The sequence below is a fragment of the Lacerta agilis genome, chromosome 6 (genome assembly GCF_009819535.1).
Source record: "Lacerta agilis isolate rLacAgi1 chromosome 6, rLacAgi1.pri, whole genome shotgun sequence".
NCBI lineage: Eukaryota > Metazoa > Chordata > Lepidosauria > Squamata > Lacertidae > Lacerta > Lacerta agilis.
Genome location: NC_046317.1, coordinates 91,289,537 through 91,317,438, shown reverse-complemented (window position 1 = coordinate 91,317,438; position 27,902 = coordinate 91,289,537). Strand labels below are relative to the sequence as shown.

At 48.4% G+C, this 27,902-nt stretch overlaps 1 protein-coding gene across 1 annotated transcript in view; it reads left to right on the top strand.

Moving 5' to 3' along the window:
* RSPO4 (R-spondin 4) overlaps window positions 1–27,683 on the top strand; it is a 35,673-nt gene extending 7,990 nt beyond the window's left edge. The window contains exons 2-5 of the mRNA XM_033151044.1: window positions 19,142–19,330; window positions 20,894–21,046; window positions 24,065–24,250; window positions 27,247–27,683. Coding sequence (XP_033006935.1) covers window positions 19,142–19,330; window positions 20,894–21,046; window positions 24,065–24,250; window positions 27,247–27,329 — 611 coding nt within the window. The 3' untranslated portion in view covers window positions 27,330–27,683. The remainder of the gene's footprint in view (window positions 1–19,141; window positions 19,331–20,893; window positions 21,047–24,064; window positions 24,251–27,246) is intronic.
* The last annotated feature ends 219 nt before the right edge of the window (window positions 27,684–27,902 follow it).

The following is a 27,902-nucleotide window of genomic DNA, read 5'->3' as shown; positions in this document are numbered from 1 at the left end:
TTGAATTCGAGTGGCGACAATTCCAGACGCAAAATACTTTCAGTAAAACCCCGGCTTTCTCGGAATTCCTGCATGTGAGGGATGAAAGAGGTGGTGGGCGGGCTGGTTTTGGGGTCGGAGCGGAGGCTGTGGGTCAGAAACCTCTGGCTTGCCTCTGCTCAGCTTCGGTTGCAAAACAAGGACACCTGTTTGCGAAACAGACGCTTCCAGGAGCTGGAGGGGACAGGATAAAGGGAGGAGAAGGAATGCATCCAGAGACATAAGCAGAGAAAGAGCCTGGCCAGTCTAGTGGCTAGAGCATTGCATTAAAACCTGGGAGACCAGGATTCATTGAAGCAACGGACATCGGACTATCAGTGCTGAATGAATGTCAGATCGTAGCAGAAACTCTGTCTTCGTGTGTGCACAATGGAATCTGAACCGTCTCTCTCCCTATGGGCTAGGGATTATTGGAAATATTAGGTATTAGTAGTCCCAAAATAATTTTTGGTGATCTGTAGCAGTGGCATAGCAAGGTTAGGTGGTACCCGGCACAGAAAATTTCTTGCCACCCCCTCCACACACGTTGAATTTTTATTTATTTATTTATTTTTGCCTGCCGAAAAGGTTTGACTTTATTTCATATTTTTTGTGTGGAGCCAAAGTTGTTGAGCTATTTTTGGGGAGCCAGAATTGTTGAGCTTTCTGGGGGGAGCCAAACTTGTTGAGCTTTCTTAGCGCAGCCAGAGTTGTTTAGCGGAGATTGCGTGCCTTGCAACGAGGAGTCTGCCTGCCGCCCTACAGCTGAGGGGGAGCCGCCGGGCGGAAAGTTTCGGAAGTGGGAAACACGCGTGTGCCAAAGCCACAGCATCTCTCACAGACGTTGAGTGCCGAACAGCATTTTGTCACCTCACTCGGAGGTGACACCTGGGGCGAGCCGCACCCGCTTTGCTCCGCCTCTGGTGTGTACCCTGCACTTGTAGTGGAAAGAGGGGAAGAGAGAAGACAAAATGTGTTGAAATTTCCCCATCATCGCCTAAATTAATTTTGAGCCCTATTAATCAGCTAGAATCATGATGTTTAGTTGGAATCTCCTTTCCTGTAACTTGAAGCCATTGGTTTGAGTCCTACCCTCCCAGAACAGGAGAAAACAAGCTCACTCCATCTTCTGTGTGACAGCCCTTGAGATGTTTGAAGATGGCTCTCATATCTCCTCTCAGTCTCCTCTTTTTCAGGCTAAACTAATCACACCCAGCTCCTTCAACTGTTCCTCATAAGGCTTGGCTTCCAGACCCTGGTCATCTTGGTTGCCCTCCTCTGCACACATTCCAGCTTGTCGATATCCTTCTTAAATTGTGGTGCCCAGAACTGGACACAGGAAACAGAGTGGTCGTGGCTGTAGCCTTTGGCAGTATTGTCCTCCTTTATAGCACGGCAATGCTCAGAACCAGATGTGATTCTCCAGGTGTGGCTCGATTAGGACAGAATACAAGCTCTCAGAACCATCCCTTTCAATTGATGGGCAAATCAGCGGAGGGAAGGCAAAAAGAAACCTCTGGTGTATTGGGTTGCCAGACCTCCGGGTTCACTCTCCAGGTGGCAGGTTGGAGGGTATGGATCTCCAGGTGAACAATATGGCCTTTAGCAGTAATAATAGCAATAACAGCAATAACTATGATGATAATAGGGCCGTGCCTGCTCCTTGCAAGCTACAGCTCAGCAGGAGATGGCTGCAAAGTATAGCATAGACACTCTGTGGAGGGGTTCTGCCCTCCTCCGCTCCCCTCTCCCAATTAACCTCTGTCTCCAGGGCCTGGCCGATGGCATCATCAGGGGATCGTCCACTGTACACGTTCCAGCTTGTCAGCATCCTTCTTAAATTGTGGCACCCAGAACTGGACACAGTATTCCAGGCGGGGTCTGACCGAGGCAGAACAGAGTGGGACTATGACTTCCCTTGTTCAGGACACTTTGGTTGATACAACCTAAAATAGCATCAAATAGAGATTCGTTCACTCGCATGGAGGATAAGGCTGCAAGGGGAGTCCTAGCTACAATGGAGATGTTCTCCCTCCACTGTTGGAAGCAGTAGATTTTGGAACATCCCTTCAGAGGAGAGAGCTGCTGCACTTAGGTCCTGCTTGCAACTGTTGGGCCACTGTGAGGACAGGAAGCAGCTGAGCTAAATGGGCCTTTGGCCTGATCCAGCTGCGCTTGTTTGGGAAGGGGCAGTCAAATCATGAAGCTGCAGCTTTTTCTCTGACATGCTACATTTCTACATGATTCTGAGGGGGTAGGTGTGTGCATGCAGATAGCGCATCCTCTACCCCATAGACTGAGGATCAGACACAAGAAATAATACTGAGTTAATCTGTGGAACTCACTGACACAAGATGTGCCTTTGCCGGCTTTAGAAGTGGAATTAGATTACTTCAGGAAGGAGGAGGAAGAGGAGGCTAAATTAGCCATGATAACCACATGGAAACTCCAGAACATCAAACCTATAAAATCCAGCAGTGGAGAGCAGGGCTGTTGCCTACTCACCTCCCATTTTGCAGCTGTCCACTCTTGGAAATAGGATACTGGGCCTATAAGGACTCCTGACCTGATTCAGTATGGTTCTTCTTGTGTTCGTAGAACTAGGCATGCACATGAACGTGCTAGGCACGGACAAATCTGCCTATTTCACTTTCTCTCACCTTCTAATCCTGGATTTAGTTCTCCACATATCTGCAGCAATTTGCAATTCTTCTTCTTCAAAAAAAATCAAATTTTTAAAAGGCAAGCAATGTTATTTTCTCTAATCGATGCCTTTTTATGTATACTTCCCAATAACGTCGGCATTTTCGTGCACTTCGTTAGGTTGGGGGGAGTGCATTGTAAAATTCAGAAAAGTTTAAATTCCGCAGGGTGTATCAGCTCACGGCTGGTTAAAGAGGTGTGATTTAGCTATTACTCCTTTAAAACGCAAATTTGCATTTCTTCCCATACTTACTGATATCCCTTTATTTGTCTGGAAACTAGGATGAGTTTTCTGCGCTCAAGTCACACTTTCTCATGAGCATATGAGATGGGACCTCTGCAGGTGATTGTAAGAGGGAGATTTCACATGGTTCTAGTAGAATTTTGAGGATGAAGGACATGGCAACGGATGCAGCAGCCACACCTGTGATGCCTGGGCTTTGGGCTGGTGTGGGAAAGGGCTCCAGGCTCATGCATCAGTCTGGGAGACATTGCAGGTGGGGCTCCCATAACATATGTACTTTCAAGGAGGAGGAGGAGGAGGAGGAGGAGGAAGCGGCTATCAATGGCTATCCTATCTTCCTTCAGTCTTCTCTTTGCCAGACTAAACATGACCAGCTCCCTCAACCATTGATCATCTTGGTTGCCCTCCTCTGCACACCTTCCAGCTTGTCAACATCCTTCTTAAATTATGGTGCCCAGAACTGGCCACAGTACTCCAGGTAGGGTCTGATCAAGACAAAATAGAGTGGGACTATGACTTCCCTTGATCTGGACACTAGACTTCTGTTGATGCAGCCTAGAATAGCATTCACCATTTTTACTGCAGCATCACACTGTTGACTCATGTTAAGCTAGTGGTCCACCAAGACCCCTAGATCCTTTTCACATGTACTGCCAGTAAGCCAGGTGTCCCCCATCTTTTATCTGTGCATCTGGTTCTTCTTGCCTAAGTGCAGAACCTTACATTTGAAATTCATTTTGTTAAGGTGATTTTGAATCCTGATTTTGTCTTCTGCAGCATTAGCTACCCCTCCCAGTTTCGTGTCATCTGCAAATTTGATGAGCATCCCCTCAGTTCCTTCATCCAAGCTGTTAGCTCTCTTTTCTTCAAAGAAGGGGGTCACTTTTAGAGGAATTGCTTAAGGGTGTAGACCTCATGCAAGTTCGTGGTTCCACACATTGTGTGTAGGATCTTTCCAACATTACCTTGTTGTTGTTCAGTCGTTCAGTCATGTCCGACTCTTCGTGACCCCATGGACCAGAGCATGCCAGGCACGCCTATCTTTCACTGCCTCCCGCAGTTTGGCCAAACTCATGCTAGCCGCTTCGAGAACACTGTCCAACCATCTCATCTTCTGTCATCCCCTTCTCCTTGATCTTTCCCAACATCAGGGTCTTTTCCAGGGAGTCTTCTCTTCTCATGAGTATTGCAGCCTCAGCTTCAGGATCTGTCCTTCCAGTGAGCACTCAGGGCTGATTTCTTTAAGGATGGATAAGTTTGATCTTTTTGCAGTCCATGGGACTCTCAGGAGTCTCCTCCAGCACCATAATTCAAAAGCATCAATTCTTCGGTGATCAGTCTTCTTTATGGTCCAGCTCTCACTTCCGTACACTACTACTGGGGAAACCGTAGCCTTAACTATACGGACCTTTGTCGGCAAGGTGATGTCTCTGCTTTTTAAGATGCTGTCTAGGTTTGTCATTGCTTTCCTCCCAAGAAGCAGGCGTCTTCTAATTTCGTGACTGCTGTCACCATCTGCAGTGATCATGGAGCCCAAGAAAGTAAAATCTCTCACTGCCTAGTAACCCATTATTTGAAACCCAATTAACTCACTCAACCATCGATGCCATTAGAACTGCCATTGGAGTTGCAGAAGAACACCCAGCTGAAAACATTGAAACCAAATGTAGAAAAGAAGGCCATAGTTCAGTGGGGGAACATCTGTTCTGCATGCAGAACATAGGAGCCAACTCCTAGGGGCTGTGTGGACTTTGGCCCCCACAATAAAATATTTGAGGGGGCTGAGGCCCCCAAAGTTTATGGGCATTCCCATTCAAGTGGTGTGTCATGTGATCAATTATGCAGGGCGGGGCTTACCTGGGCCCCCACAAAAAAATTATTCAAGTTGGCACCCCAGGTGCAGAAGGTTCCAGGTTCAATCCCTGCCATCTCCAGGTAGGCTGGAAATGTCCCCTGCCTGGAAAGCTGGAGAGCCACTGCCCTTGCCAATAGCAAGCTACCGTTGGTGCTTGAGAATATGGAGAGGCAGTGTGGTATACTGGTTAGAGCACCGGACAAGGACATGGAAGAGACATGGGTTCAAATCCCCACTCAGCCCTGGAATTCAGTGGGTCCCCTTGGGCCACTCACTCTCTGCGTAGCCTACCTCAAAAGGCTGTTGTGAGGATTAAATGGGGAGGAGGGAAACTGTGTAGACCATCTCGAGCTCCTTGAAGTAAACGGTGGGATATAAATGTAGTAAATGAATAAACTGAATTAATTAATTAATGAATGAAGGGATAAAAATGAACTTTTGTGATCTTCTAATGAACACAGAAAGGTAAAGGTGTCAGCAAATGCAGCCAATTTCTGCATTTCTGAAGATTTAACGGCTTAGGGAGCTGGGTATGTTTAGCCTGGAGAAGAGAAGGTTAAGGGGTGATATGATAGCCATGTTCAAATATATCAAGGATGACCTATAGAGGAGGGTGAAAGGTTGTTTTCTGCTGCTCCAGAGAAGCGGACACGGGGCAATGGATTCAAACTACAAGAAAGAAGATTCCACCTAAACATTAGGAAGAACTTCCTGACAGTGAGAGCTGTTTGACAGTAGGATTTGCTGCCAAGGAGTGTGGTGGAGTCTCCTTCTTTGGAGGCATTTAAGTGGAGGCTTGACAGCCATCTGTCAGGAATGCTTTGGTGGTGTTTCCTGCTTGGCAGGGGGTTGGACTGGATGGCCCTTGTGGTCTCTTCCAACTCTGTGATTCTATGATTCTATGAATTGCTCTACTCTGGCTCTGTGCTGCAGGAAACAATCTTTTATCGATTACAAAAAGCAAACAAGGCTTTGAATGGAATAACTATCTACCAGGACAGACGTGTTCTGAAATTCTTACCACTTCGTAAGAATCCTCCAAGGTATTAGACGGGGCAGCAGTTCATATGCTGTGTCAAAAGAGACAACGGTCATGAGATCAACTTTTGAGTGGAAAAGCACATTCTGTTTCCCCCCACAGAATGCAAATTCACCTGCATCCTAAACCCCACTGACCTGGGGTTGATAGGTGTTATCTCTGAGCAGACATGGTTAAGATGTGCTGCCATGCTGCAGGTTCTGGTGCAATCTTGGAGCTATTTTGAAATAACCCCCTTGGTTCCAGAAACTCATCCCCAACCCACCCTTATTAAAAAAAGCATTACTGTATTCGGAATAGCAATTTGCATGACCCACTAAGGAAGATGATAACCCAATAAAATTCAAAACAGCAACGATCAATTGCATCTCTGTTCAGAATCCAATTAAGGCAATTTAATTAATTCAACGAAACCGATGAACTTGATGGCAGCTTTCCCCAAGTCTGATAGTCATTTACACTTCCAGAGTCCCCCTGCCGCACCTTTGCTTCTTGGCGCCCCCCCTAGGTAATCCCACCACCCCCAGGGGGCGCTCCCACCCACTTTGGGAACTGCAGAGCTAGATTATCGAAAACCCAACAAGGGGGAGGGGGCTCAACCCATCATAGTCAATAGCAGTTGGCGGGGGGGCACAAGTAGGATGATGCCACTCACTTTCCTTTTGAACAGTGAGCATCAGTTCCGGTTTCGGAGAGAGGGAGGGGCAAAGCATGCAGAGTTAGGTGCGGCGGCAGGAGTAATGGATTGGTTCTGCTGCTGTGTTTGCACCCCCTGCCCCATCTCAGGAACCGGTGTCACCCCTTTCCCCACCTCAGTGACCACTTCTGATCGTAGGCAGCACTAAGTGTCTGAGAAATCGTGGGAGGGGGAGTAATTGAAACAGCTTCCAGATGACTCCTCGTGATGCCAGGAACGTGATGCCAACTCTTAGTTTGCAGATGCCCTGTGCCAAGGGAGCTGATGTGTAGCACAGATCAGAGAGAGACAAGGCAACACCAGCTAATTTGGGGTGTAAAAGGTAAAGGTAAAGGTACCCCTGACCAGTCCAGTACCCTGGTCCAGTCGCAGACGACTCTGGGGTTGCAGCGCTCATCTCGCTTTACTGGCCGAGGGAGCCGGCGTTTGTCCACTTCCGCAGACAGTTTTTCTGGGTCATGTGGCCAGCATGACTAAATCACTTCTGGCGAACCAGAGCAGTGCATGGAAACGCCATTTACCTTCCCGCTGAAGCGGTGCCTATTTATCTACTTGCACTTTGACGTGCTTTCAAACTGCTAGGTTGGCAGGAGCTGGGACTGAGCAACGGGAGCTCACCCCGTCGCGGGGATTCGAACCGCCAACCTTCTGATCGGCAAGCCCTAGGCTCTGTGGTTTATACCACAGAAAAACACACGGAGACTCCTGAGATATACTCTGCTATAGCAAGCAGTTGCTCAGACTCTCTTGCACTTCCCACTTCACTCCATCCCTCCTGTGTCAGCACCAGTGCCGGATTTATGTACAAGCTAAACAAGCTATAGCTTAGGGCCCCACTCTCTTGGAGACCCCCCCCCCCAAAAAAAAAAATTAAAGGAGATATACTCCTACATACAGCATTTTGTGTTGTGTAGGTTTCTATGATGTAAGTCATGGGGCCCGCCTGCTAGCCTGCTCCCTAAAATTTCCCAGGTTTGCTCATTTCTATATATAGGGTGCCTACATTCTGCATGGACTGGTTGCATGGCAGCATGTAGCATGCAGCTGCAGACTGCAGTGCAGCACAGTTGAATGGAGGTCAAGCTGTTGTACCTGTTATCTAACATTAAAGAGCACTTGTAGACTGATGATCAGGCAGCATAGACTAAGTGTATGAGTCTTATGCCTACTGATTGATTTCATATATTCAACACACACAAAACAGCAGCAATTTGTTGTTGACAAAGGACAGCTGGACATATAAAGGGCCCCATTACCTTCAGTAGCTTAGGGCCTAATCAAACCTAAATCCGGCCCTGGTCAAGCCCTTCCCTCTGTCTACAGTGAGCCCCAAGGGACTCTCTCTGCCTCTAGCTGGCTCTCTGCTCTATTACAGGTGAAACTCGAAAAATTAGAATATCGTGGAAAAGTCCATTTATGTAAGCAATTGTTTTCATTAGCTACTGGAGTTTAATATATGAGATAGACTCGTGACATGCAAAGCGAGATATGTCAAGCCTTTATTTGTCATAATTGTGATGATTATGGCATACAACTGATGAAAACCCCAAAATTGAGATTGTTAATTTGGGGTTCTCATCAGCTGTACGCCATAATCATCACAATTATAACCAATAAAGGCTTGACATATCTGGCTTTGCATGTCATGAGTCTATCTCATATATTAGTTTCACCTTTTAAGATGAATTACTGAAAGAAATTTCCATGATATTCTAATTTTTCGAGTTTCACCTGTATCAAACACAGTGTTCTGGAAGTGGGAGCTCTGGTAGGCTGTCAGCACAAACTGCTAAGCGAAGCTGCTAGGTCTGACTCTGTGCTGGGACACCTGCTTGTCTCCCCCTTTTCCTTCTCCTCCAAGCTCCCAGTCTCTAGTACCTCCCAGCTCTTCCCCTCCTCTGGGGTATGTTCGGTTGTCCACCACCAGGAGCTGGGATACAAATCCTCTGATCTATCCCTGGGGGGGGGGGCTCTCTTGGTCAGGCAGTTTCTACCACTCCCCCTCAACTAGCCAGTCCCTCACATCCTGTTTCCGTGGTGAGTCCTGGCTATGTGGATCTGAGTTGGCTCCATGTTGCCCCATGTGGACCAGAGCCTTGCATTCTTGTGGGCTCTGAGCTTCAGAGGTGGATATCTGCTTTCATTTGTCCTAATATAGGCGCCGACTTTTTAATCTAACCGGAAAAGGCTTTGCGTGTGCTCTGCTTACGTGATTCATCAGGCTGGCCAAAGGGGTGAGTCATTTTATTAGATCAAGCCCTCCATCAAAGGAGCGGTAGCAGGAAAGTGTGTGTACAGTCACGGTATGAGTTGCACCTCAAAGGCGAAGACACAGACTGGTTAAGAAACAGCAGGAAATGGGCTCACACACTGCTCCTCTTCTATATGCCAATTTCATGCCACAAAGAGAAGCTAGTTGACTTTTGTTCTCGATCTTTAAAAAGCCGCAGTTCCCTGCAACATCTGAACTCAGAGACCCGGGATTAATCTACAGTGAGGAAGACAAAGCATGCTGAAACTACAGTTATATCAAGCCACAGTTCCCTGGGTTTGGACGTCATGGGGAACTGTGGTTTGTTTAAAACAGGAAGTGGGTGCTTGCAGTTCCCTCCTCCAGTGTGCAAAAAAAAGGAAGAGAAAGGGTGGGGGCAGAGTGCAAGCATTAGGTTCATGGATGTACAGGGAAAGTATAGTTTCATATTTGATCTGAATTAGGCTCAGACATTTGATTTCCACCAAAAACTCAGTTTCAGCTTCATGAAGGGAAATACATTGCAACTGGCGATACAGTTCCATCGGTGATTCCCGCAAAACTACTTTTTTCTTTTCACACTAAGGGTCCAGAAGAGAAGGAAATGAAGGTACAGTATATATTTTTTAAGAGAAATTGAAAGAAAACTAGATCAAATCAAACATGACATGATGTCATAGGGAGAACCCTTAAGATGAAGCCTGGAAAAAGTGACGCAGCCACCATTTGATAAATGCAAACCATAACATCTTATGACTCCCAGGTGCATTAGTAACAGGAGGAGAGGATTCTGACCTCTATCAGTAGCAGCAACCATTTCAAATAATACCCATGCCACAAAGGAGTTTGCCAGGGATGCAGCCATTGTCGAAGCTGGGCTGCTTTTGCAAAGGACATTGAAAAGCTGGTGTCTAGTCCAGCTTGCCTTGGGCCACAGCTTAGCAAGAGAGTGTCTGGCCCACATATGGATGATCTCAGGTTATTTCTAGGTGCATTTGTTGTCTGACTGGGTACAGAACAAGTTCCTCTGTTCATGGGATAGGTTTCCTTCTGGAATCACTAACCCCCACCTCCTCCAACCCAGTGCCCACAAAACTAGGCAATCCATTATTGACGCAGGGCAAACAGGAGCACAAGACTCTTAAACTCAGGGTTGTGGGTTCGAGCCCTGCGTTGGGCAAAATATTCCTGCCTTGAAGGGGGTTGGATTAGATGACCCACGGGGTCCCTTCCAACTCTACAATTCTATGATGGTAGGAGATGCCCTGCTTATGAATCTCATGGGGAATCATATACGGAAAGGTGGAAGGAAGTGGGTATGTTTAGCCTAGAGGATGAAAGATTGAAAGGTGACAATATCACTCTCAATCTCTCCCCACATACCTGAAGGGCTGCCACACAGAAAAGGACAAAAGGCTGCTCTCTTCTGCCTCCCAGGGGGCAGGACTAGATTGAAGGTGCTTACATTGCAGGAGGATAGAGTTCATAGAATCATAGAATCATAGAGTTGGAAGAGACCACAAGGGCCATCCAGTCCAACCCCCTGCCAAGCAGGAAACACCATCAAAGCATTCCTGACAGATGGCTGTCAAGCCTCCGCTTCAAGACCTCCAAAGAAGGAGACTCCAACATACTCCTTGGCAGCAAATTCCACTGCCGAACAGCTCTTACTGTCAGGAAGTTCTTCCTAATGTTTACGTGGAATCTTCTTTCTTGTAGTTTGAATCCATTGCCCCGTGTCCGCTTCTCTGGAGCAGCAGAAAACAACCTTTCTCCCTCCTCTATATGACATCCTTTGATATATTTGAACATGGATATCATATCACCCCTTAACCTTCTCTTCTCCAGGCTAAACATACCCAGCTCCCTAAGCCGTTCCTCATAAGGCATCGTTTCCAGGCCTTTGACCATTTTGGTTGCCCTCTTCTGGACACGTTCCAGCTTGTCAGTATCCTTCTTGAACTGTGGTGCCCAGAACTGGACACAGTATTCCAGTTGAGCATTACTGGAAACGTCCTGACAATGGAACCAATTTCCTGGTGGGCTCTTCAAGTAGAATCCAGAGGAGCATCTGTGGGATTTTCTTCACTGAGCAGGGGGGTAGCACATTATATGGCTTGCTAGGCCCCCTCCAACCTTCAGGTTCTATTGATTCATCTTCAGATCGCATAGAGATTGCCTTATTTCACCCCTTTGCTCTCTGCCCTCAAGGTCCCTTCCAGCTCTCCAATTCTACGATTCCATAAGAGGTGTGAGCTTGCTTTTGCTGGGCGATCTCATTTAGATTAGGTCTGATTTGAGACAGACAAACTCTCGTCTCCTCATCGACACAAAGAAGCCTTTCCCTTTTCTGATCTTTATTTTTTTATATAAATAATTTTTATTGTTTTAATCTATAAGTACTACAAAAATGAAGTATAAATTCACATACATTCATCTGCTTTGGCAGTCATAGCCGTGACTTCCCTCAGACCTTTCAAATGGCTTTCAAATTTCTATCTTAATTCTATACTTCTTAAATCTATCATTGCTTAAAAATCATATACATATTAGTCACTGTAAAATTCGTAAGTACAATAATATTTCCACATTTATCTACAAAGCTTCTTGAAGTCCTATAAACGTATTTGAGAATCATTGTCTCTGAAATAGTTCGTAAATTTAAACCAGTATTTGATGAATTTCTGGTCCCGCTGTTCTTGGATTCTTCCTGTTATTTTATCCAATTCTACATATTCCATTAATTTTACTGTCCATTCTTCCTTTTTCGGTATTTCTTCTTGTTTCCACCTTTGTGCCAACAAAATCCTTGCCGCAGTCATTGCATATTGGAAAAGTTTGACATCTTGCTTTTTAATGTCCGTACCTATAATACCCAATAAGAAAGCTTCTGGTTTTTTAACAAATGTATATTTCAACATTTTTCTCAATTCATTATATATCATGTCCCAGTAAGCTCTTACCTTCTTACACTCCCACCACATATGGTAAAAGTTACAGGTGGGTAGCCGTGTTGGTCTGCCATAGTCAAAACAAAATAAAAATTTCTTTCCAGTAGCACCTTAGAGACCAACTAAGTTTGTTCTTGGTATGAGCTTTCGTGTGCATGCACACTTCTTCAGATACACTGAAACAGAAGTCACCAGATCCTTAAATATAGTGAGGGAGTGGGGAGGGGTATTACTCAGAGGGTGGTGGGAATGGGGGATCAGCTGATAGGTGTGGAAAACCTGTTGACGACTCTTAACGGCTGCAATTAGTCTTGCAGGGAAGGCAAGGGGTGAGATGGCCAAAGATAGCTTTGTCATGTATAATGAGATAAGAATCCAATGTCTTTGTTCAGACCAGGTTTCTCCATGGTTTTAAGTTTGGTGATTAGTTGCAATTCACCCACTTCTCTTTCCAGTCTATTTCTGAAATTTCTTTGTATGTCTTTGTATAGCTGTCTTAATACAAAGAAATTTCAGAAATCGACTGGAAAGAGAAGTGGGTGAATTGCAACTAATCACCAAACTTAAAACCATGGAGAAACCTGGTCTGAACAAAGACATTGGATTCTTATCTCATTATACATGACAAAGATTTCTTTTGATACTGTGCTAGACTGAAATGTTTAGATGTTTCTTTGATGGTCCTTGGGTCTCCCTGCCACCCTCACCATCCTCTCCTGCCACAGCAGTGTGGCACATGGCACCCTTTGAGAACCACTGCTCAATTCTTATTTCTTCTACTTAAATGGGAGGGAAAGGGGAGGGGCAAGGAGGCAGGAAGGTTTTTGCTGGTGACGGTGCACCAGCAGAGCTAACCCGATTTTGCTGCACCCATGCTGTCCTTTAAAAAATATTGCTGCTGGATCTCCCTTGATACCAGGAATGGCCTTGCAGTACTGAAGTCTCCTAGGGGTGCCAAAGGTAGATGCTGGAGAAGGCTGGGCTCCTTGTTGACACACTGAAGCTTGCTGGACTGAGCGATCTGGAGGGGGGGAAGACCACTGAAATGAGAGGGGGGCTGGTACGCGTGGAAGATGCTGGCATTAGAAAGCATCAGGAAACATTAGGAAGAACGTTTTTGACTGTTCAGCAGTGGAGCGGTCTCCCTCAGAAGACTCTCCTTCCTTGGAAGTTTTTAAGCAGAAGTTGGAAGGCCAGGGATTCTGTAGTTGTGATTCCTGCGTTTCAGGGGGTTGGACTAGATGACCCTTGGGATCCCTTCTACAGTTCTGTTATTCTAGAAGCGCAGTGGCGATAACGGTGGAGTTGGTAAGACCAGCCCAACGAGGACAGGGTGTGAGACATCTCCATGCAGAAACGAAAGCAGCACATTTGGGGGAAGCATCCAGATATTTTGTTTGCTGTAGTATTATTCTTTTTAACCACATTGGCTGTGGGCACGGGGAGCACGATTTGCATGTTCTGTTCCAGGCGCCAAAATGTCTTGGAATTAGGGATGAGTGGAATGGAACGGTTCCATTCCATAATTGTTCTGGGATCCTGGCACTCCGTCGGTTCTCCTCCGCTCAAATTCAAGTCAGAAACAATGGATGTCAGGATGTCAGGATGGAACAATTGCCATCGCTATTGCTATTTATTTATTTGTAAGCTTAAATACAAATTTCAATTTCACAATTGCACTATTTTGGGGGACTGGTCAGGGCGACCGAAGAAACGTAAATTTTGAAGATGAGCCTTCAACAATCTCTGAGTGGGATGAAAACCGTTCTCGGTCCTTCTTAATCCCTCGGATGGTGAGCATGCAACTCCCCATGTCACAAAAACCGCTGCCCCCTCTTCTGTATCTTCCCCCCTTGGTAGCAGTACAGGCCCTCTCCAATCTGTGCCTCACTCTGAGAAAGGACCCCTTTGGCCCATGCGAATCCTAGATGCATAGTCCCCATCAACACCAGACATCTGGGACTGTGCAGTGTGGGGACCACCAGGTCTCCCCCATTGGTCTTGTGGCGGGGGCGTTTTGGCCAAGTTCCTGCCCACCCCTGGTGTAATATATGTGGGCTGGGCTTTGCAAGTGCCAAGAATCTGCTGACAGTGGGCATTTGCAAAGCGCTTTGCCTTCAGCGGCATAGTCTGATTTCAAACCACATTGGGCCAAAGTAGGTCACCTTGGGTCGGGGTGAATGACAGGTGGGAATCCCCTCCCTCCTGTCAAACTGGATCCGTGGGGGTTCCCCAAACCCTGCTCTAACGGATGCTTGTCTTATCCAGATCTTGGAACAGGAAATGGGTGCAGTTGCATTGCATCACCTTAATTGCCTCTCTTGGCCAGACAGGGGAATGGGCACAATTCTAGCTTCCTTTAAAGGACTGCATACTGTTGGGTAAGGATAGAGGAGAAATACAATCCATTTACATTCTAATGTGAAGCTGCCCAACTTGCTCTTCTGCAACTAGGAAGCAGATCGGAAAAAATGGCTACTTTTGAAATTTGCAGTTTTCTGAATTTTGTGATGCATTTCGGAAGATTCAGAACAGCAAAATTTCTCAAATAGTGCATGTTGACCTATGGAACTCACTCCCACAAGAGGTAGTGCTGACCACCAGCTTGAATGACTTTAAAAGAGGATTGGACAAGTGCATGGAGGAGAGGACTATCAGTGACCACTAGCTAGGATGAATATTAGGAAAAGTCAGCGCTGTTTAAATAAACATTCACATCTTTATTGATAAGGAACAATTAACGTGATGAAGGAATGATATAGTGGACTGCATAAAACAGCAGTATATAATAAGGAGGCAACAGATCAGAAATGGAAGCTGAGGGAAGTCCGGGAGGGAGGGGGTGATGTACGTTATTGATATGAGATGTTTGTAATGATAGAAAAGAAGATTAATAAAAAAGCACAAATTTTTCTAGAAAAAGAGGTGCCCGAATTCAGCATGAATGCCTCCCTCTTTTTCTTAGAATGGCAATGGCACCCACCTTAGAGGTGTCAGGACTGAGTTCCGGTGAATTCCCCCTAGAAAAACGCCCTGGGGAAAGTGTTCACATAAATGCATATGTTAGTGAAAGTAACTTCAAAAACACATCACATTATGGGGAAAAATGCTAGCAAAAATCTTTAGCCATCTCACCCCTTGCCTTTCCCTGTAAGACCCTGTAAAAATTGCAGTCGTTAACAGTCGTCAACACGTTTTCCACACCTATCAGCTGATCACCCATTCCCACCACCCTTCTGAGTAATACCCCTCCCCACTCCCTCACTGTATATAAGTGTCTGGTGACTTCCGTTTCAGTGTATCTGAAGAAGTGTGCATGCACACAGGACTGGTGCTAGGGCTTCTTGCGCCCTAGGCGAACCACCTTCTGGGGGCCCCGGCGCCCCCCGCCAAAGCCTGCTTTAGCGGGAGGTGGGGGTGGTGGAGAGGCAAGCAGCAGTTTCGCCGCTGTAGCAGAGAAGCTGCTGCTGGCCCGTCCCGCCCCCCGCCCCCTTGCCAAAGCCTGCTTTAGCGGGAGCTGGGGGGTGGTGTAGGGGGCAAGCAGCACCTCTCCACTACAGCGGAGAAGCTGCTGCTAGCCCGTCCCACCCAAGCCTGGCCAGCGCCCCCTCCATTTTGGCGCCCTAGGCAATTGCCTAGTTCGCCTAAATGGACGCGCCGACCCTGCATGCACACGAAAGCTCATACCAAGAACAAACTTAGTTGGTCTCTAAGGTGCTACTGGAAGGATTTTTTTATTTTGTTTTGTTTTAGCAAAAATGTGTTAGAATCTTATTGAAGACAGATGTGGAAGTGAGACGAACAGAAATCGAAGATCTGGAGAATGAGAAATTGAGAGAAGCCAACATTGCCAAGACTCACCCATCCCTCAAAAAAAGATGTGCCTCGCTTGGATAACTTGCTGGTGGCTTCTGTCAGAGAGTAAAGGGATGAGACCCGGTGCTTGGAGGAAGCATGGTGACAGGTGTAGTCCAAAACATCTGAAGGGCACCACGTTGGATGATGTGGAGCTTGCTTCGTTTGTGTAAAGCTGACTATCCCACTTCCTTTCCCCCGCTTCCCACATGGAGCTTTCTGCATGCAAGGCAGATGTCCTGCCACTTGGCTATGATCACCCCCCAGATGGCTGTAGGTGATGGGGTTTCTGCCATCCTGGCCACTGTGCTTGCTTACTTACTCAGTACCACAGCTGGTTTCCTATATCCCCATGTCCATTACCAGAGAGCATTGGCGAGGTCTGTTGTGTGGGTCTCCCTGTTGCCTTGCAAATAAAAATGGATGCTGCCTGGGTCTGAGCATTGCAGGGGAAGATCTGCAGTGCCGATCTCCTGTTTTTCAGGGAAGCTAGTCTGCCATTATTCACTTTCTCGTGGAGACCTGCTTCCAAGCAACGTCAATGGTACAACCCAAGCAATACAATGCCGAAGATAATACAAAGCATTATAACCTAGATGATGTACGTTGTTTATCGAATTTGTAAGACAAAGATAAATCCTGACACAATGCCACAGAAATTAACGAATTACCCCCACTAAAATGAACTTATAAAGTCTGGTTTCACTAGATTTTTCAAGTGCTTGCTTCTGTCCTTGGTTTTCTTGATGTTTGTAGATAAGTTCATGAGGATTTAAGTTTGTCGTTGTTTGCAACGACCGAGGGATGCTGATGAAAGAGACAGGGTGCCGGCGTTCTGCACCTGTTTCGCCCTTGCGGTCTGACCAGTTACAAGACCGCTACGCCCCCATTGGGGCCTGTTTATTGGGGCTTGTGGGTAGCGCAATCCCTTGGCAATTTCGGGCTTCTTTAGTGAAATATTCTTGTTGCCTGTACTGATGATCTGTAACCTTGAAGATCTAAATTGATCTGCTTTACAAAAATGAAGGGACACGTCCCTGACCCCAAAGCGTTTACAATCCAAAATCCCTGAGCGTTACAATCTCTCAGCCTGTCCCATCTGCTGTGCAGTTTTTAATGAGATTGTTTTATTGCACAATTTTCATGTGGATGCTTAAAATGTCAATGTTTTACTGGGCTTGTGGATTTTAACAGCTGAGGTTAATATTTTTAACGTTTGTGGAATTTGCAGAGCCTTTCCTATCGGGAAAAGGGTGAGTGGCTCCACCACTTTGCCAATGGGACACAGCCACACACGCCCTTTTGTAGATTTACAAAAGGAAAAATGCACACCAATAAATAAATTTCCCAAGGTTAGATGCAGGTGCACAAAGCATCAAAACAACAACAACCAATACTCCTTGTGCTCTGTTCTGCTCCCCCGTTCTTCCTGCCCAGGGTGGCCCTGACCTCTACCTGCCCCTCAGAGCCAGTGGAGGTGGTCCTTGATGGTGGCAGACCCCCCCTCCTCCCTTGGTCTCCAGCAGCTGCAATGTGCTACCCAAAGGAGGAGTCCAGCAGCAGCAGCAGCCATGGAGAGGCCACAAGATGCTCTCTCGTGGCCACTGCACCCACAGCTGCCAATTAGGACAACCACCGGCTCATCCTTCTCCCTGAGCTCATCGACACTGGAGCTGGCAGGGGGAATAGGGACATTCTGCGTCCAGGATCAAATCAGAAGCCAGGATGGCTTTCGTAATTCCAGGACTGTCCCTGGGAATTATGGGAAGCGGGTGGCGCTGTGGGTTAAACCACAGAGCCTAGGGCTTGCTGATCAGAAGATGGGCGGTTCGAATCCCCACGACCGGGTGAGCTCCCGTTGCTCGGTCCCAGCTCCTGCTCAACTACCAGTTCGAAAGAATGTCAAAGTGTAAGTAGATAAATAGGTACTGCTCCGGCGGGAAGGTAAACGGCGTTTCCGTGCGCTGCTCTGGTTCTCCAGAAGTGGCTTAGTCATGCTGGCCACATGACCTGGAAGCTGTACGCCGGCTCCCTCGGCCAGTAACATGAGATGAGCGCCGCAACCCCAGAATCGGACACGACTGGACCTAATGGTCAGGGGTCCCTTTATCTTTGTTGCTGTTGTTGTTCAGTCGTTCAGTCGTGTCCAACTCTTCGTGACCCCATGGACCAGAGCATGCCAGGCACGCCTATCCTCCACTGCCTCCCGCAGTTTGGCCAAACTCATGTTAGTAGCTTCGAGAACACTGTCCAACCATCTCATCCTCTGTCGTCCCCTTCTTCTTGTGCCCTCCATCTTTCCCAACATCAGGGTCTTTTCCAGGAAGACTTCTCTTCTCATGAGGTGGCCAAAGTACTGGAGCCTCAACTTCAGGATCTGTCCTTCTAGTGAGCACTCAGGGCCGATTTCCTTCAGAATGGAGAGGTTTGATCTTCTTGCAGTCCATGGGACTCTCAAGAGTCTCCTCCAGCACCACAATTCAAAAGCATCAATTCTTCGGCGATCAGCCTTTACCTTTACCCTGAGAATTAGGGTCACTTGGAGGGTTTGCCTCATGCTCAGGGCCGGATTGAGGTTTGATGAGGCCCTAAGCTAATGAAGGTAATGGGGCCCTTTATATGTCCAGCTGTCCTTTGTCAACAACAAATTGTCGCTGTTTTTCGTGTTGAATATATGCTATATGGTAATTTATGGACTGAATAGGTATCTAAAGCCATTTGCACATGCAGAATGTAGGCACCCTATATATAGAAATGAGCAAAGCAGTGATATTTTAGGAAGCAGGCTAGCAGGTGGGGCCCATGACTTACATCATAGGAGCCTACACACAACACAAAACACTGTTGCTGTATATAGGTTTTATTTTATGTGTTTTTTTTTGTCTTATACAGTCATACCTCATGTTATGTTTGCTTCAGGTTGTGTTTTTTCAGGTTGCTTTCTGCGGCGACCCGAAAATACTGGAAAGGGTTACTTCCGGGTTTCGTCGCTCGCGCACGCGCAGTAGCGCTACATCGCGCTCCGCGCACCTGCGCAGATGTGGTACTTCAGGTTGTGGGCTTTTCATGTTGCGAACGGGCCTCCGGAATGGATCCCGTTTGAAACCAGAGCTGCCTCTGTATATCCAGTTTTTTTTCCTTTATTTTTTTGGGGGCGGGTGGGACTCCACCTAACCTATAGCTTGTTTAGCTTATACGTAAATCCGGCACTGCTCAAGCTGTCAATAGTCCCCGTTCACTGTGAGCTAGTGTGGTGTAGTGGTTAAGAGCGGTAAATCTGGGGAACCGGGTTCGTGTCTCCACTCCTCCACATGCAGCTGCTGGGTGACCTTGGGCTAGTCACACTTCTCTGAAGTCTCTCAGCCCCACTCACCTCACAGAGTGTTTGTTGTGGTGGAGGAAGGGAAAAGGAGAATGTTAGCCGCTTTGAGACTCCTTCGGGTAGTGATAAAGCGGGATATCAAATCCAAACTCTTCTTCTTCTTCTTCTTCTCTTTCCCATCCCTGATTCCTCTCTCTCCCTACCAGTAAGCACCACGTTGTTTGAGAACTGCACCGGGTGTGTCATGTGTTCGGAGGACAACGGATGCATCTCCTGCCAGCAGAGGCTCTTCCTGCTCATCTGGAGGGACGGGATCCGGCAGTACGGTGCCTGCGTCCATGGCTGTCCACCGGGATACTTTGGCGTGCGAGGCCAAGAGGTCAACCGTTGCATTAGTAGGTGGCTGATTACTCAAGCGGGTCTCTCCTATCCCAATGAGGCTCCTTATCGCTGGCCCCTTGGTTCATCCAGAGGTCTGGCCTCTCTGTTCTCTGGAGGTTGCAGCTAGGGAGAGGGGTTTCAAAGCCAAACTACCTCATTTTCAGTTCCCAAAATGCAGCTCTCCTTCAGAACCTGCACCCCTCTGAATTTTGCCGTGCAGTTCCCCACACGAATAGTACTGCAAAGATGTGTTTAATACGGGAAAGTATACAGAAAAGGGACGCGGGTGGCGCTGTGGGTTAAACCACAGAGCCTAGGGCTTGCTAATCAGAAGGTCGGCGGTTCGAATCCCCGCGACGGGGTGAGCTCCCGTTGCTCGGTCCCTGCTCCTGCCCACCTAGCAGTTCGAAAGCACGTCAAAGTGCAAGTAGAAAAATAGGTACCGCTCCGGCGGGAAGGTAAACGGCATTTCTGTGCGCTGCTCTGGTTCGCCAGAAGCGGCTTAGTCAGGGGCATTTCTAGCCCCTTGGCTGTCCGGGGCGGGAAGCCAAGAGACACCCCTGGGTACGGGGCATCGCGGCGTGTGCGTGCGTCATGACGTCATGACACACGTGCACAGCGCGACACCCCGCCCCCGGGGATGCCGGGCGGCAGCTCGTGCCTGTGCAGGGGGGAAACGGAAGCATAGCGGGCGCTTGAACGCATCCGCTTTGCTTCCCCCCTTTTCCCTTTTTTTTGGGGGGGGGAAGCAAAGCAGGAGCGTTCAAGCGCCTGCTTTGCCTGCCCCTTTCCCCCTTCCAGTGGCTTTTTTCTGCGCGAGGGGTGGGCCAGCGAGGAGGGGGTGTCATGCCAGCAACAAGCATGATGCACCCTCCTCACTGGCCCGCCCCTCTTGCAGAAAAAAAGCCGCTGGAAGGGGGAAAAGGCGGCATGCCCCCATTCATGGCTCGCCTGGCAGGGTGGGGTAGGGGGTGCAGCCAAAGTGTCACACCCTCTCACCTGGAACCTGGGGCGGACCACCCCCCTCCGCCCCCTTGCTCCGCCCCTGGGCTTAGTCATGCTGGCCACATGACCCGGAGGCTGTCTGCGGACAAAACGCCAGCTCCCTCAGCCTATAGATTGAGATGAGCACCGCAAACCCAGAGTCATCCGTGACTGGACCTAATGGTCAGGGCTACCTTTACCTTTACCTATACAGAAAAAATGCACATGTTGTTTAAACACCATGCAAGAATGCATTATAATGGGCAGTGCAAAACTGTGTATATTTCATGAAAAATGCATGGAAAGGCATATGAATTCTTAGAGAATAACAACAACAACAATAATAATGTAATAGCAAACTGATAAACTGATAAATAAGGTGAACTGAACGTACAAGCTGAAAATGCAAACCCGGAAGAAAATGAAACTGGCAGATTCCTCCATCACTAGTTAGAATCATAGACTCATAGAATTGTAGAGTTGTGATAGTCCTGTTGCTGTGGGAAGTGGATTGGAGATATTCAGGAAGAAATAGATATATGGCAAGGTTTTGCTGATCCCCCTCCCACTTCGTTCTCTGTTGCCCCGTGCAGAGTGCAGGTCTCCCAGCTGCGACAGCTGCTTCAGCAAAGACTTCTGCATGAAATGCAAAGAGCAATTCTACCTGCACAAAGGCAAATGCTTCAGTTCGTGTCCCCAGGACACTGTGGCCCTGCACAGCACCCGGGAATGCCAAGGTAAGCCAAGCAAGGAGTCGCGAGGAACCCACCCCAGGCTCTGTTAGGGATGCTTATCAGTCACTCGTCACTCAAAGGTCTCCAAGTGACTTAAATTAAGTCAAAATGATTACACATACATTAGGGTATTTCAGAAAGCGAAAATCCGGCCACAAGGTTGTTGAGCTTTTTTGGCCAAATCTCCAAAAAATAAATTCAGTTTCCGAGGTGTTTTTAAGGAAACTCGGCAAAAATTCTCCATCAGGCGTAGGCAAACTCGGCCCTCCAGATGTTTTGGGACTACAACTCCCATCATCCCTGACCACTGGTCCTGTTAGCTAGGGATGATGGGAGCTGTAGTCCCAAAACATCTGGAGGGTCGAGTTTTGCCTATGCCTGTTCCACATTTTGGCTGATTATCAGAAATTATGCCCCGGCACTATTTTCAGTGGACCGACCCCAACTAGGTCCAGGAGATTCCAGGCATATGGCAGCCCCACGTCCATAATATCCTTGGGGAGAAAGGGGGGTGTCATATACAGTGGTGCCTTGCAAGACGAAATTAATTCGTTCCGCGAGTCACGGCTATAGGAAAATTTGTCTTGCGAGTCACCCTTTCGTTAGCGAATGCCTTTCGTCTAGTGAGTTGCTTATTGCAATAAGCAAAAGCCCACCCCCCCTCGCATCCAAAAAGCATTCACATTAACCCCCCCCCACCTTTAACCTCCCCACCCATTCCAGAGGTCTGGTATCGGATCAGCTGCTGCAGATCAGCAGTCTGTGGGTCCAAGGGCCTTCTTCAAGGATGGTCCAGCCACGGGCGTCACGGGGGGGTGGAGGGGGCGGGGGGCCCCAGGCAGCGCCCCTGCTTGGGGTGACACACTGGGGGGCGGCCCCACCCACTGGGCTTTTTTTTTTACTTGTTTTTTTTTTTAAAAAAAATTAAATTATTTTTAGCCTATTTTCGGCACTGCCGGGGTGGAGCTGCAGGGGCGGCCAGTGAGGAGGGGTGTCACCCCCCCCTCGCTGGCCACCCCTGCGGCATCGCCCCAGCAGCGCCGAAAATAGCCCCCCCTTCCAGCGGCGCAGCTCGGCATGGAGGCAAGGGGCGGGGCAGCGAGGTGGGGTGCCACCCCCTCCTCGCTGGCCCGTCCCTCTCCCTGCCCCGACTTGCGCTCCACCAAGGGAGCCCGGGCGGCGGATTCGGGAGTCTTTGCACCCCGCAAAGACTCCTGAATCCGCCGTCTGGCACCCCCGGGGGCGGGGCGTCGCGTGGGTCATGACGTCATGACGCACGCATGAACCGCAATGCCCCGCCCCCCAGGGGTGCCTCTTGCCTTCCCGCCCCCAGCAGCCAAGGGGCTAAGAACGCCCCTGGGTCCAGCATCTCCCCTCTCCCTTCTAGCAGGAGCAGTACCAAAGCAAAGCAGAGAGGTGGCGGCAAATGTTTTACCTGCTTTGCAGGTATCCTGGCTGCTGCTCTTCTCTGGCTGCTGGCGGGGGGGGGTGCCTTTGAGGCTTCCACGGCAGAGGAAAACAGAGAACCCCATGGTCCTGCGGCCACAACTGGCACGTGATTGGCTAGACGAGCAACTTCTGGCCTTTCCACGATGGGAAGCGCAATATGGAGAGTAGACCCTGCCGACACATCTCCGGCGGCAAAATCTTGCTGCAAATTAGGGCTGTCGCATGCCAAAACAACTGCGTGCGTATCAGTCAATGCGAAGGTGGTGTTAAGAGGAGAGGACCGGTCTGTAATCACACTGTTGGAGTTAACTCTTTATTAGCAAAAATATGATCTCCACAGGATCGGGTGGGTGGCAGGCCTAGTAAGCACAACACTCAATCCCTGGTGGTCTTACTCCACGAAAATCAGTTGCCGAGACTGAATGTCCCTGGCTCCTCACAGCTGCCTGAGTCCCCCTCCTCTCCAGATCTTTCCCCAAGCAATCTGAGACTGTGCCTGTGTGCAGACAACCTCTCCTCTACCCTCTTCACGCCTCTTCTGGTTCTGGGATGCAAGCAGGAAGGGGAGACACCCATGACTCTTCAGCCAGACCCATCTCTGCCTCTTTGCTCCCCCCCCCCCCAGATTTCAGTCCATGCTTCAGGACGTCTCTCTGCCACAGACTCTCCCAGTTCATTGAGCCCAGTCTTTTCCTTCTTTTCCCTCTGACCACTTGTTGTCATTCATTTATTTATTTTAATTTACCGCCCTATGCCCAGAGGTCTCAGGGCGGTTCACAGAAAAGATCACAATATATAAAATCAGAATAAAAACAATAACTCAATAATGCACCCCCCCCCAAAAAAAAAACCAGCCACATTTTTAAAAGGACATAGGATGTAAATCAGATCAACCAAAGGCCTGGTTAAAAAGGAACGTTTTTGCCTGGCGCCTAAAGGTATATAATGAAGGCGCCAGGCAAACATCCCTGGGGAAAGCATTCCACAGACAGGGAGCCACTGCAGAGAAGGCCCCGTTCTCATGTTGCCACCCTCCACACCTCTCAAGGAGGAGGCACACGTAGGAGGGCCTCAGAAGATGATCTCAGAGTCTGGGTAGGTTCATATGGAAAGAGGCACTCCTTGAGGTATTGTGGTCCTGGGTCATTTAAGGCTTTATAGGTCAAAACCAGCACTATGAATTGGGCCCAGAAACTCATTGGTAGCCAGTGCAGTCGGACCAGGATCGGTGTAATATGTTCAAACCGTCTTGCTCCAGTGAGCAATCTGGCCCACCACCAATCCCCAGGCTCCAAGCCTTGTTCCGATGGGGTTTTCCCCCAGCTGGTTCCTCCCACCATTCCTCCATGTCCAACCAGTCCCTGACAGGTGGTGAACTTCAGGTGTGCAGTCCACGTGCAGCCCCTAGGATCTTCTTACCTGGCCCATGGAGTGTCTCCAGGCCATGGAAGGAAATATGGCCCTTGGGTTCCCTGCCCCTTGAACAATCTTGGACTTAGATGGACAAAGGTCACACCAAGCCGGCTTCCTATTTTCTGACATGGTGGTTGTGGGTTTCTCTTCCTATCTCACCCCTGCCAGAAAAGTGCGATGTGGGTCCCTGGGGCAGCTGGAGCCCCTGCAACAACCAAGGGCGGACGTGCGGCTCCAAGTGGGGCTCGACGACCCGGGTCCGCGAGGTCCTCAGGCCCAGCAAAGACGACGCAGCCGCGTGCCAAACACTCTCCGAGTCCAGGAAGTGCCGCTTGAAGAAGATCTGCCCAGGAGGTGAGGTGCAGAGGGAGAGGGTGGGTAGCTCTGCTGTGGGGACGGGGCAAAGAGATGGGAACTTGCCAGCGTTTCTGAATCCCAAACAGGGCTGGGAAACCTCTGGCCCACAGGGGAAGTTTAGCTTGCCAAGAGATCCAATTCAGTCCAGGAGGCAATTTCCCCCAAACCACACCCACCCGCAGTGCCAGAATTATGTATAAGCTAAACGAGCTATAGCTTAGGACCCCACTCTCTTGGGGGGGCCCCAAAAAAAATTAAAGGGGAAAAACTGGATGTACATTTCCAAAATACAGTCGTACCCCGTGTTATGCACGCAATCCATTCCAGGTCGTGCTACGTGAGAGCCAGTGTGGTGTAGTGGTTAAGAGTGGTAGACTCGTAATCTGGTGAACCGGGTTCGTGTCTCCGCTCCTCCACATGCAGCTGCTGGGTGATCTTGGGCTAGTCACACTTCTCTGAAGTCTCTCAGCCCCACTCACCTCGCAGAGTGTTTGTTGTGGGGGAGGAAGGGGAAGGAGAATGTTAGCCGCTTTGAGACTCCTTCGGGTAGTGATAAAGCGGGATATCAAATCCAAACTCTTCTTCTTCTTCTTCTTCTATGTAACACGGGCGTGCTTAACACGAACTCCCCCCCCCCAAAGAAGAAAACCCAGAAGTAGCGAGATTTGGGCCCTTTTTTGCATGCGTGAAGTGCGCAGTAGCATTCTGCACATCCGGGGGTCGCCCGTGCTCCAGAAAGGCTTCTGGGTTGTGCGCGTTCTTAACTTGAACGTCCGCAACCCAGGGTGTGCGCAACCCGGGGTATGGCTGCATGAGATAAAAAATAAAATAAAATAAAACCCACATACACCAGCAGTGTTTTGTGTTGTGTAGGCTCCTACGATGTAAGTAATGGGCCCCGCCTGCTAGCCTGCTCCCTAAAATATCACTGGATTGCTCATTTCTATATATAGGACGCGGGTGGCGTTATGGGTTAAACCACAGAGCCTAGGGCTTGCTGATCAGAAGGTCGGCGGTTTGAATCCCCACGACGGGGTGAGCTCCCGTTGCTTGGTCCCAGCTCCTGCCAACCTAGCAGTTTGAAAGTGCAAGTAGATAAATAGGTACCGCTCCAGCGGGAAGGTAAACAGTGTTTCCGTGCGCTGCTCTGGTTCGCCAGAAGCGGCTTAGTCATGCTGGCCACATGACCCGGAAGCTGTACGCCGGCTCCCTCGGCCAGTAACGTGAGATGAGTCCCGCAACCGCAGAGTCGGACACGACTGGACCTAATAGTCAGGGGTCCCTTTACCTTTATATATAGGGTGCCTACATTCTGCATGGTCTGGTTTCATGGCAACATGCGCAAATGGCTTTAGATACCTGTTAGGTCCATAAATTACCATATAGCATATATTCAACACAAAAAACAGCAACAATTTGTTGTTGACAAAGGACAGCTGGACATATAAAGGGCCCCATTACCTTCAGTAGTTTAGGGCCTCATCAGACCTAAACCTGGTCCTGAGCACCTGCCAATCAACTGACATCATCTGGTGATGTCACTTGATTGGCAGGTGAATGGACTTCATTTCTGCATTGGCTGTGCACAAGGTCACCACTCCCCTGCAAGGTGCTGTGAAATTTGTCTCCATTTGCACCGAAAGGCGGACTTCCAGCTTCCCACTTTCTCGAATGCTCTGCAGACCGAAAGTTCACACTGCTCTGAATTTTGCCAATGCAGTTTTTCAGTCGGGAACTTGTGTGAAAGAAATAGCGTTTTAGAAGCTGAGTGGCATTGAGATTCCTACAATTCATTAAATAAATTGAGAATACACTACAAAGCAAGGCAACGGCATTTTAAATAACACACGCATCCCCCAAGACTCACTAAATGGCAATTGCGAAACAATAATGGATGGCAGCAGACCATCATCACTAACAGGAAACAGAACAAGATGCGGGTTGGTGGCTGGGGGGTGGGGGTGGGCAAGGAGGCTAAGCAACCTATTTCCCATCCCATAATACTTCCACTCCTGCAGGCAGGATGCTGCTAAGGCTGGCAAACTCGAGATCTCTGGATGGAATAACGTTGTTAACTGAAACTGCTTTTAGATGGGTTAAATGGTGTCCTCAGAATGCTATAAGTCAGGCATGTCCAACAGGTAGATCGTGATCTACTGGTAGATCACCGGACGTCTGTGGTAGATCACTCAATAACTTTGGCTCCCCTAAAAAAGCTCCAAAACTTAGACCTGAACCCCCCAAAACAGGGCTTTCCTTCCTAAAAAAAAAAAGCTAAACAATTTTGACCTGAACCCCTAACAAACGGGGGTAGATCACTGCCAGTTTTTAACTCTGTGAGTAGATTACTGTCTCTTGGGAGTTGGCCACCCCTGCTATTAGTGTTTTATTGTTTTAAGACCAGCATTTTCAGGGTGCTTCCAGGTTCTCGCTCTTTTCCGGTGAGATTCAGTTACAAACTAGCACGTTCAGGTTGCAGAATCGCAGTTGATTGGGACTTCTTGCAATAAATAAATTCCCTTGACGCAACTGTCGTCTAAACTCCCTGCTAACCAACTGGAGCAAATGCTTGCTAAGTTGCCAGCATCATCTAATCTCGTTGCAAACACATCAGGGCGAATGCTCAGCAAATAGGGTGCCTGGAAGCACCCTAAGGACTCGTAGGGCTGTTCATGACCTGATCTGCTATAAAATGCTAATTTAGTGGTATGCTAGAGTCATCAAACCCTCTCATTCTCATGGGGCATTAGCTGCTTTCCTTCCTGCCCCCCAGCAGTTATTTCCCACACATATTTTTGCAGCAGAGAGGAGGTTTGCTACTACTGTACCTCTAAATCCACACCTGAAACTAAATTATTTCTACGGAGCCTAGAAATGATATTTTCAGTGCTGATAGTAATGCATATCCCAAGGGCTTCTGCTGTTGATTTGTTTTTTGCGTGTGCCATGAAACAACCCCCTGAACTGAACGTGATTCTGGTTTTGCCTTTCAGAGAAGAAGGAAAACAAAAAGAACGAAAAAAGAGAGAGGAAACAGAGGAGGAAGAAAAAGCTGGAATCTCTCATGGTTATTTAATCGCCGTCAGAGCAAGTGGAAATGTCAGGGAGGGGAGCAGTACACGAGGCAGACCAGCAGGGGGCATCCTAGTGGACGAAAAAAAAAGACCTTCTTTCTCTGCCTCTGCGAGGTTCCTTCCTCAGCTATTTTTGCATTGTTCTTGTTTTTCCATCTTTTCCATCCAGATCACGTTGCACAATCCTTCTTTCCAGAAAGAGAGAAAAGGAAGCATTTGCGGCCTGTCAGATGTTTCCCCTTTAGAGGTCCTAATTTGTTGCCACACATGCATCTCCCTCCTCACCCTCAGATTGCCGGGATGTTCATGAAGCGGCACAGACAGAACAGTATGGAAAAGAACGCCGGGGCCGTACGGCGTCCTGTCGCTGGCACTCCCTGCACAGCCTTCGTTGATACTGGAAAGCCACCCCAGAGAAGAAGAAGAAAAAGAGTTTGGATTTGATATCCCGCTTTATCACTACCTGAAGGAGTCTCAAAGCAGCTCACATTCTCCTTTTCCCTTCCTCCCCCACAACAAACACTCTGTGAGGTGAGTGGGGCTGAGAGACTTCAGAGGAGTGTGACTAGTCCAAG